The sequence below is a fragment of the Biomphalaria glabrata genome, chromosome 10, assembly GCF_947242115.1.
Source record: "Biomphalaria glabrata chromosome 10, xgBioGlab47.1, whole genome shotgun sequence".
NCBI classification, from domain to species: domain Eukaryota; kingdom Metazoa; phylum Mollusca; class Gastropoda; family Planorbidae; genus Biomphalaria; species Biomphalaria glabrata.
This window is the reverse complement of record NC_074720.1, coordinates 10,253,913-10,265,619: the sequence shown is the minus strand read 5'-3', so window position 1 is coordinate 10,265,619 and position 11,707 is coordinate 10,253,913. Positions and strand designations below refer to the sequence as shown.

The window sequence follows — 11,707 nt, the reverse complement described above, 5'->3', positions numbered from 1 at the left end:
GTCCCACAAGGGACCACATGCAGAAATGAGATGAACTTTAACTCAGTATGTCTCCGGAAATATGAAATAAGAACTCGCTATTGCAATCAATTATCTTACATTTGTTTTTCAGCGTAGTTGTACTTTATTTTAAAAAAGCAAAATTATGTAGATATAGGCATGCTTCATTAGGGCATTGAACAGAATTACAGGGACTTACCTAATTAAAATAGATTTGTTTTATGTCTACATATTTCAGCAAACATTTGTACAACCCTTTGAGACAATTTCAAAGTAAAATAATAACAAAAATGTAAAACAATAACTCTACTTCTTTATTGTTTTAGTAGGAAAATAAAACTCCAATTAACATTTCACATTTTTTTTTAATGGCATTTACTTTTTGGCATAGCTTTCAAAATGAATGCTAGTTCTGTCCCTTGGAAGATCCAGTTACAAGACACAGTCAATCTGGCGACACAGTGGCCAAATATACTACACGTGTCGTTGTCTGTCGTTATATTAACTTTTGGTCTCGTCACAAATATCATCAACACCATTATCTTTTCAAGGTTAGTCAAGTGAATGTCTTTTTGCCTTGTTTTTTTCTGCTTTGTTGGACTTGATTGTAAGCTACATGATTGCAGGCTACATGATTGTAAGCTACATGATTGTAAGCTACTTGATTGTAAGCTACATGATTGCAGGCTACTTGCTTGTAAGCTACATGATTGTAAGCTACATGATTGTAAGCTACATGATTGTAAGCTACTTGATTGTAAGCTACTTGATTGTAAGCTACATGATTGCAGGCTACATGATTGTAAGCTACATGATTGCAGGCTACATGATTGCAGGCTACATGATTGCAGGCTACATGCTTGTAAGCTACATGATTGTAAGCTACATGATTGTAAGCTACATGATTGCAGGCTACTTGATTGTAAGCTACATGATTGTAAGCTACATGATTGCAGGCTACTTGATTGTAAGCTACATGATTGCAGGCTACATGATTGTAAGCTACATGATTGCAGGCTACATGATTGTAAGCTACATGATTGCAGGCTACGTGATTGTAAGCTACATGATTGCAGGGTACATGATTGTAAGTTACATGATTGTAAGCTACATGATTGCAGGCTACATGATTGCAGGCTACATGCTTGTAAGCTACATGATTGTAAGCTACATGATTGCAGGCTACTTGATTGTAAGCTACATGATTGTAAGCTACATGATTGTAAGCTACATGATTGCAGGCTACATGATTGTAAGCTACATGATTGTAATCTACATGATTGCAGGCTACATGATTGTAAGCTACATGATTGTAAGCTACTTATCTTATCTTATATAATACAGACGTTACTTCAAAAAAGAAGATGATTACGTCCTACGCGTCATGCATTTAGTCATGCATATTAACCAATGACTTAAATTCTGCCAAGTCACTGGTTTTCCTGGCTAGCTCAGGCAACCCATTCCATGCTCTAATAGCACTAGGGAAGAAGGAGTATTTGTACAAATTTGTCCTAGCATATGGGACGAGGAATGTGCCTTTATCTTTGTGTCTTTCAGAGTATTTTATTAAATTTTGTTTTTGTATTTGAAGATTATGGTTCAGTGTTTTATGTATTATTGCTACTTTACTTGATTATAAGCTACTTGATTGTAAGCTACATGATTGTAAGCTACTTAATTGTAAGCTACATGATTGTAAGCTACTTAATTGTAAGCTACATGATTGTAAGCTACTTAATTGTAAGCTACATGATTGTAAGCTACTTAATTGTAAGCTACATGATTGTAAGCTACATGATTGTAAGCTACTTAATTGTAAGCTACATGATTGTAAGCTACTTAATTGTAAGCCACATGATTGTAAGCTACTTAATTGTAAGCTACATGTTTGTAAGCTACTTGATTGTAAGCTACATGATTGTAAGCTACTTAATTGTAAGCTACATGATTGTAAGCTACTTAATTGTAAGCTACATGATTGTAAGCTACTTAATTGTAAGCTACATGATTGTAAGCTACTTAATTGTAAGCTACATGATTGTAAGCTACTTAATTGTAAGCTACATGATTGTAAGCTACTTAATTGTAAGCTACATGATTGTAAGCTACATAAGTGTAAGCTACATGTTTGTAAGCTACTTGATTGTAAGCTACATGATTGTAAGCTACATGATTGTAAGCTACATGATTGTAAGCTACATGATTGTAAGCTACATGATTGTAAGCTACATGATTGCAGGCTACTTGCTTGTAAGCTACATGATTGTAAGCTACATGATTGTAAGCTACTTGATTGTAAGTTACTTGATTGCAGGCTACTTAATTAAACAGCGCAACACAGCCGCCCATTAAAGATTTTAGACATTAACGCTATTTGTGTAAGCACGCCTAGATGCTATGGAAGAATACAATAAATGTATGATCTAGGCTAGACCTTGTACAGGATCATGATTCTATACTCTCTTCTCCAGACTTGGCATCAAGACCTCCTCTAACCTCACCTTTCTGGCACTCTCTCTGACAGATGTTCTCAACCTCAGCGCTGGGCTGGTCTATTCGATTTGTGGAAACTTTGCGCTGGCTCAGTTAACGGACCTGGTCACTGATCCAATCACTATTATCTACATTTTATCAGGTAAATGGTAATATTAAAAACAAAGTCAATTTAAACAATCTTACCTTGGTAATCGTAACACGGACTTTTAAATAGTAGTAGTAATAATATAGTACTTTTGTTATTGAAACACGTGCGTTCTTTTTTGTTACAAAGCTCATATCAACTCATTCTGTCAGTCTGTTACAAAGCTCATATCAACTCATTCTGTCAGTCTGTTACAAAGCTCATATCAACTCATTCTGTCAGTCTGTTACAAAGCTCATATCAACTCATTCTGTCAGTCTGTAACAAAGCTCATATCAACTCATTCTGTCAGTCTGTTACAAAGCTCATATCAACGTATTCTGCCAGTCTGTTACAAAGCTCATATCAACTCATTCTGTCAGTCTGTTACAAAGCTCATATCAACTCATTCTGTCAGTCTGTAACAAAGCTCATATCAACTCATTCTGTCAGTCTGTTACAAAGCTCATATCAACTCATTCTGTCAGTCTGTTACAAAGCTCATATCAACTTATTCTGCCAGTCTGTTACAAAGCTCATATCAACTCATTCTGCCAGTCTGTTACAAAGCTCATATCAACTCATTCTGTCAGTCTGTTACAAAGCTCATATCAACTCATTCTGCCAGTCTGTTACAAAGCTCATATCAACTCATTCTGCCAGTCTGTTACAAAGCTCATATCAACGTATTCTGCCAGTCTGTTACAAATTTTTGAACACGTATTCAGCTCCCATTCTCAGATCAGGTTGTCTGTTTGTGTGTCTGTCTGTCTGGCCTAAAATTTGTACACGTTATTTCTCTGACATCCAATGTCGGATCAAGCTGACATTTTGCACAATAAATTCTTTTATCTGACAACGCAACAATCATTTTTGAAAAATTAACCAATTAGTTAATAAACAATTGTTAAGTAATTATTTTATTTGGTAACAAGGGAAAGAAATTGTACTTGACTGAAGTGGGGGTATAAGCTTAATTTAGTCGCCGCTACAAAATTGAAACATCTTTAATGTCCTCCTACAACCGGGGGGCCCTAAAAAAAATAAAATATCTAAATTTATCTCTATTTAAGAGTGAAACATTTAGACAGTTCGGCGAGTATATTATATAACTACGTCCAGTAAACTAATTGACTTCATGTTAGCGTTCTACACATGCTTTTCTAAAGCTTCTTCATTGGTGCATGTTCAATGTATCTTTAGCTTGTTATAGTAATTTCTTATCTATATCTGTAGGTTAAATAGGTAAACTTACTTAAGACTTAGACTTAGATCCTCCCGCACCGTTCCGAACATTGGGCGGCAAGCTGCCTTCACAAAGATCTGCTGCTGGTAATGTCTGAAGTCTCTTCCCACGTGGCGTCCACTGTACTGACGTCCTCCATGGAAGTATGACGCCAGGTTTAACGAGGACGTCACTGTTTGCGCTTTCCTCGTATTGGCCTCCATGTCATCGCAACTCTTGGTATGCGTAGTTCATTTAGTCGAGAACATGTCCTGCAAACCTGCGAAGCTCTGTCAAAACCTAAGTGGTGGATTCCTAGTTTTTGAAAATTATCTTTATGTTTAAAGTTTGTCGTTTTTGTAGTAATTGAGATTTTACGGGGTGGGGTCGCTAGCCCTACACCAAACCCTCCTCCTTTCTCACCCGGTCTTGGGACCGGCAGATGGCAGGGAAAACAGGGAAATAGGTAAACACTTTAAATTTTCTTAAAGAACACACCCTAATAAAACAATGATTTTGTCGTATGCAAAAATATTTCCAGTCCCACAAATGAAACTTTAATAATTTTAGTACAGCTTTATGTGTTCAGTCCCAAATTTTATAAAGCCAATCACTCTCCATAGTGACTCCGAGAGCGGCCTTTTCCAGAGTGACTTGTTGCATCACAGTCTTCATCACACTAGAAAGATGCCTGTGCATTGCGTCACCTCTCAAAGTGAAGAGCCTGCTGACAACGACCAAAACTTTGATAATACTGATATCGATATTTGTTATCTGTACATTTATTGTGTACATTCATGTGTACACAGGCGCTGTCTATTTAACAAACCGTTTTGAGTACTCGGCAAACACCTCCAGATTTGGACTGGCACTCAACGACAACTACAATTACATAAATTTAGTCTCAGGGGCGATAAACTCAATTTTTTTCGTCGCTCTGTTTTTCGTCATAGTTATTGCCACTTTGTTTTTGACCTTTCAACTCGCCAAGAAAACAAAATGGAGAAAAAGTCTGGCTACGTACGGAGACTCGAAGCTGGATGTTTTAACCAAGAGAGATAAGTCTATAAGCAAGATCACCGCATTGTTGGCTATAATCTTAATTATTACTTATCTCCCTTTTTTAATTCTCTGCGTATTTGCAATCTTAAAGATCAACTTTGTAGCTTATGGAAACAATAATGGATTTAATCAAATATTGTGGATGGTATCCAATATAGTGGAACACATTAATTCAAGCTCTAGTTTGTTTGTTTATTATACGATGAGTTCACTATATAGAAAGACGTTTCATTCCATGTTTCATTCGTTTCACAGACATAACAAAAGCGTTTCCAAGTTAAATTGTTGATGTCTATAGTGTGGAGTTGATTGGATGTCTGAAATGTATAAGAGTTATATTATAAAGAATTTCTGTGGAGTAGAATGACAGTATTTTTGGAGCTAAAATGATAAAAGTGTCTTTGGTTTAAACTCTATGCTTTGGGAGATTCTTTGGATTTAACTCAATGTTCTAAAAGTGAATTTGGGATAATTCGTAGCTAATTAAATGTTCTAAAAGTGTCTTTGGAGTTCATTCGATGTTCTAAAAGTGTCTTTGATTGAAATTCGATGTTCTATAGATTTTTCCATATGACATGTGCAGTAAATTTCTGAAGCGGATTGTATAGCTATTAAAATTCTGTAACTTAAGTAAACTTCTTTGTTTTTTTCTCACATTGTGATGAAATTCTTTTAGCAGACAGAAAAAAGGCCCTTATTTATGTATAATTGTGCAATATGTCTGTTTCATATTAAATAAAGTTCTCACTCATATAATAAACGAAATCTGTATTAAAAAATTTTCGAACTTGTTGTTGTTTTTCATGAAGATAGCGCTATTTGTTTGTTTTCTTTTTTCAACATTCTTGTCCTTTACAAATAGCCCACTCATTGTTAAACTCATGACAATGTATGATACATAATAGAACAATGATAGACCTGAATAAATAAAACTTGCGTCAGTCCTGAGTCACGAATAACAAAGAAGAGAGACAGAGTCACAAAACTCCAGAAAGCTTTCAGCTCCATGGAGGATAAAAATGTGAAAATATTGAGTAAACAATAACTAAACAGTCCGTCAGATATTTGACATTATTGTGCAGTCGGTAATTTGTGTTTTCAAGGGATTAAAAGAGTGTTCTAGTTGATCAAGTAAAAACAACATTTTAACCAATGCCTTGGACATATTGAAATAGTTAATTAAGACACCTCTTCATATCTGAAAAAGTAGGATCCTTTGTTAAGTATTTGTGCGAGGTGTCTGCTAAGAAATGGGTTCAAATTGTTCTCTTACAGTAGACTTTTGGAAATAATTCAGTCGATCAAATTCTACCCATATGTTTTCCCAAGGGCCGTGACATTGACGTCATTACCTGTGATTAAGAATTTTATTCCAGATAAAAGAAGTTCTGTTTAGTGCAAAGATGATGTTACGATGATCAATCCTATTACAGCTGTAAGCAAAACTACCTGTCTCTCGAATTTATTACCTACTGCTGGACTGCTCGTCCCTTCTTTTACTTGCGCTCGTTCTGATAGGATGAACTGTCGGCTGAAGCTCAAATTACAGGAAATGAATTAGAAACAAGAGTGAGGCCCAATTCCAGGGTAGAGGTGGGGGAATCGCAGCGCTTAGCTCCCCTAATTTGCTAAAGAGGGTGGAAATGTACGATTTTACGACTAGATACACTTCACAAGTTAGCTTTATGTTACTGTTCCGGGGTGGTTATACAAGAGTGTCAAGGGGTTCGATTGCTGTCTAGTCCCAAACAGACAAGATTCAAACTATTTATTCACACATCAGTCTTAATAAATAAAAAAAGAGACTGCCTTATTCTATTAATATGTTCTGTTCTAGCAAAAATAACTGATAATATAAATTATGTCCATAGAATACAGGATATGTCTGCCAATAAACACGAAAATAGTAACTCCTTTGTGATACACAGCATACACCAAATAAATTCTGACACACAGCATACACTAAGTGAAAGCAGCCACAAAGCATACACCAAGTGAAAGCAGCCACACAGCATACACCAAGTGAAAGCAGCCACACAGCATACAAGAAGTAAAAGCATCCACAAAGCATACACCAAGTGAAAGCAGCCACTCAGCATACACCAAGTAAAAGCAGCCACACAGCATACACCAAGTAAAAGCAGCCACACAGCATACACCAAGTAAAAGCAGCCACACAGCAAACACCAAGTAAAAGCAGCCACACAGCATACACCAAGTAAAAGCAGCCACACAGCATACACCAAGTGAAAGCAGCCACACAGCATACACCAAGTAAAAGCAGCCACACAGCAAACACAGCAATATCATATAGGCTCGTGCCACCGCTGGTCGATTTCCCGTTCACGATATACAATAAGACTCAAACTAGATGTAGATCTTGCTGAAACAATAGTAATTCCGGCTAATAACAGGCGTTGTAATGAAAAGATTGAGAAACACTGATTTATAACTCGTCAGACGAGGTATCAAGCACGTACGATGGGACTATTGGAATGGATTAGGGAGAAAAAATCTTTTATACAAATTTCAACTCCAACCACTTAAGTGGATCATCATGGCCTGAACCATCTAATAACTAAGGCCTAAACTGTCTATATATGTCACATTTTCAAACAGACAATGGTAAAACTAAAAAAAAAAAAACAAGATTACAAAGAGAGTTTGTATTACACAAACTCAGAGGCGGCCCCCGTCGAAGTGGGATCCCTGTCGGATCTGCATATTCGCAAATAATATTCAAGAGGTGATTTAATTTTGATGGTCAAAAGTAATAATGTTTCAAAGATTCATTTGCCGTAAATTTAAATTTAAATGAAATAAAAAAAAAGTAGATTAGTTTTAGTATATTAAAACATTGCAATATTGATCAAAACGTTTGGAAATGAAAATCTACACTTTTTTTTACACTTTAAGTTTAGAAATTGAAATTCTACATCTTAATCTAGTCTATTTTAGTCTTAACTAGATCTAGAAATTGTAGATCAAGACTCTAAAATAATTTTAATTAGAATATAAATCCAGATCTAGATATACTGTAATAAAAATCTAGATCTAGTTTAAAAAATCTAGATTAGATCTAAATCAAGATATCATTCCTTTTTTAAACGCGAGTCATATAACGAGGCTTAATAAACATTACTATACCGAGTTCTTTTTTCATTTCATTTGAAGAATTAATTCCATATAACGTCAGAGGGAAAAAAAAACACTACGTCACACGGCCTAGCTAGACTAAAAATCGCCTTCATCATTACGAGCCATTTATCGAGTGTTCATAGACATTGGTGCACCGAGTGCGTTCTTTTAGCATTTCTTTTAAAGAATTCATTCCATATGACGTCAAAAGAAAAAAAAAACACTACGTCACACGGCCTAGCTAGACTAAAAACCATCTTCATAAATAAGAGCCATTTATCGAGTGTTCATAGACATTGGTGCACCGAGTGCGTTCTTTTAGCATTTCATTTAAAGAATTCATTCCATATGACGTCAAAGGAAAAAAAAAACACTACGTCACACGGCTTAGTTAGACTAAAATATGTTTTCATCAATACGAGCAATTTTCGAGGGTTAATAGACATTGGTGCACCGAGTGCGTTCTTTTAGCATTACATTTAAAGAGTCATTCATATGACGTCAAAGAAAAAAAATTCCATTACCTCACAATAGGCTAGTACAGGTACCATAAAAAAATGTCTTTATTTACACAAGATATTTAACGAGGGTTCATAGACATTGGTGCAATAGAATTTATTTAAAGAGAATCAAAGCCGCATTGTTTTTGCGTTTTGTCTGTCCGTCATCTTGATATAAAAAAAAAACAACAACTAAAAGTTATTAAAAATTGATTAACCTTTATTTTACGTTTCAAAACATCGCAATAATTTTCAGGTATGAACACAATTGAAAAGTTTATATAATAGATTGTTCCGGATGTTTGTATTAATAGTAAAAGAAAAAGAGAATTTCAGATAAATGTAATACCATTAATTAAATTTTTTGGATGGTCTCGTATAAAAATTAGATGTACTACAGCCATGTGGAGAGATTTTCATACCTTACTTTGGTGTTTGGATTCTGTTTTCCTTAAAAATCGGAACATAATATTAACGATAATTAGATTTTTTAATGTTTTAGGTAGAAAGTTAAATGTACTGTAAGAGAGTAGTGAGTTAAAATATTTTTCATAAAAATCCGTAAAAACATTATTTCGTAAATGAGAAGATTATTTGTTTATTAATTAGAAGAGGGAGTTCAAACAATTATTTGGCGTTAGTAGATTTTTTAAAAAATTCGGAACTTTCTGGCGACGATTTGTAAGAAACAAAATCCGGAACATTCTTTATCGATTACAAAACTTCCATGTTATGTTTCAGCAAGAAAATTAAATGTCTAAAAAGTAATGTTCAGTAATCAATTCTAGTAAATTACTTTTTTTTAAAGCCCTGAACAACCTATTGTCGATATTTTTAAAATTTGTTTAAAGATGAAAATACGGAACAATTTGATATTGATAACCAAATTATAGTGACGCATTGTCAAATAATATAAGTGTAATATTAGTAAATTATGCGATTTCAAACAATCATTAGGCATAATTCATGTTTTATAAAACAATATCCGGAACATTTTTACACTTAATGAAATATAAGTCAGTATAGAGATTTTGATTTAGCATTAATATGCTATTTACATAAAAAACGGAACAACATATTATTGATAATGTGTTTTTGCAACGTTTAAGCATGGAACTTGAATGTAATATATATTAGAGGAGCAAACAAACATTTGTTGGGGTTAATTAGTTTTGCACGAAAAAATCCGGAACAATCAATTTTTAGATAATTAAAACTATTGAGATGTTACGGGAGGAAAATTAAAGGGTAAATCAGATTTTTTTCAATTGCTTTTAGAGTTCTAGTTTTTTTAATCTAATCGTGACGGACAGACCGACCAACAGACAAAACGCACAAAAATAATCTTCTTTTATTCGGATAGGGGCACTAAACAAAAAATAAATAAAATCTGATTTTTTAAAAAAGTTTAAGGAATTGGTTTGGCACCTGATCATGTTGCGACGTTACGCTACTGCACGAAAATCGCTGCATAAAAAGTCCATTTAAAAAAAATGTGCGTGATATTTACATACAAAGTGCATTATTAGCCTTTATAAACAAACAGAAATGTTTTCTTTTTAATTTTAACAGCTAGTTGACCAGAAAAAACATCTTCAACTATTATTTATATTTGTTGTAAACATTTCCTGTACATTTTTAAAATATATTTGACTTAGTGATACTGAAAATACACAAAAATTGTCCATCTTTGTTAGCATATTGTAACATTGCCTCCCTTACATTTACGTAATTGTTTTAGAATTGGTGTATTTTTATGAAAAAATCGCTTGCATAATTAATTTTATAAATTAAACGGTTTGCTTTTAGAAAACCAAAAGTAGCCGTTGCACCTAAACTTTTCAAGCCGGATTTAATGATGAAATAATATTTTTCATATCTCTTCTAGTTTTCGAGATCTGAGTGTGAGAGACGGACAGACGGACATTCTGCACAAACCTAATAGCGGCTTTTTCCCCTTACGGGGGCCGCTAAAAGGACACCTCAGACAAGCTATTTCCACTATTTATTAAACTTCGAAAATTAAACATTCTCACATAAGGAAACAGAAATTCAATGCTATTTTGTGGAGTATTGACTGGTTTTATGGGTAAATTTTTAATCATACTATTTATTAATGATTAATCTAATATCAAACTTCACTTAAATCTTTCTGTTTGTAATGATTTCATTAAACAAAATGCAATGTTCAAAGCAAAATAAAAAAAAAAACAAGCAAAAAAGAAAATTACTGTTTTTAAAACAAAGCTTAAAGAAGGGTAAGAACCGCTAATTACTGCCATTTATCTGAAAATGGCAGGGTTTTGCTCTCTTTCTGCCATATAAAAAAAATTAATTAGTTCTAATTTATTTAACTGGTTAATTTTTGGATTGTAAAATGTTTGTAAAATGTTTTGCATGTTTCTGATGTTCCTTCTAAGTTGAAGATAATTACTTCCTGTCACAGTCTTAGTTGACATTGCATGATCTAAAGTTCACGTCATGTTAAGAGTTTAAAAGACACGTGGAATTCCTGATGTAGAAAACAGGAATTAGAATGAATTAAGTTGACTTAGAGGTCAGTCAAGTCAAGCAGACAAGTGAAGTCAAGTTAGAAGTCAAGTGTTATTCTTTGGACCGAGTGGTCAAGTATATTTTAGTCCGGGATGGACAGTAGCGACTTAGAAAAGTCTGTAGTAATTTCAGTTAGAAAGTAACTTGTGGGCAGTTGTCGCCAGTGGTCTTTTGAGACATGTATTAGTTAATCTATATTTCTACACAGTGTTACCCGCTGAAGATGCGGACGTGATTTGTTGTTAACGTATTGGATACTTTTGATACCGCTGTTATGCGGATAGGATTGTTTATTATTTCTTGACTTGTAGCACTAACAAGGAGTGCAGTGTATTATTATTGTAGTAAAATAAACTTCATGTTTGTCTGCTGAAACGGACTTAGGTCAGTTTGTACTATTTGTCTTGTCCCGTGTCTAGAGTACTTCAGGAAGTAAGAACTCAGTATTACACCATTCAACGTTCATTGACATTTTTGGTGGCCAGTATGGGGACCGAACCCACGACATTCGCGTTATCAGCACGATTGATTAGTAACTGACATTATACACACTTGAAGCCTAATCCCATACCTATCAACAATGTCTACCTATGATAAAATCTTGGA

At 34.2% G+C, this 11,707-nt stretch overlaps 1 protein-coding gene across 1 annotated transcript; it reads left to right on the top strand.

The window, feature by feature from the left end:
- The first annotated feature begins 341 nt into the window (after positions 1-341).
- On the top strand, positions 342-5,509 carry LOC129928516 (uncharacterized). Its single transcript, XM_056043118.1, has 3 exons — positions 342-551; positions 2,475-2,638; positions 4,472-5,509. Exons 1-3 carry the CDS (start codon positions 400-402, stop codon positions 5,197-5,199), a joined length of 1,044 nt encoding a protein of 347 aa, XP_055899093.1. The 5' UTR covers positions 342-399; the 3' UTR covers positions 5,200-5,509.
- Positions 5,510-11,707: the final 6,198 nt, after the last annotated feature.

What these genes read in the sequence shown, in the direction of transcription:
- LOC129928516 (XM_056043118.1), top strand. Translation starts at nt 400, where the DNA reads ATGAATGCTAGTTCTGTCCCTTGGAAGATCCAGTTACAAGACACAGTC. An exon ending in AACACCATTATCTTTTCAAG is followed by an intron (nt 552 to 2,474) that starts GTTAGTCAAGTG and finishes TCTCTTCTCCAG; the next exon opens with ACTTGGCATCAAGACCTCCT. An exon ending in TATTATCTACATTTTATCAG is followed by an intron (nt 2,639 to 4,471) that starts GTAAATGGTAAT and finishes CACTCTCCATAG; the next exon opens with TGACTCCGAGAGCGGCCTTT.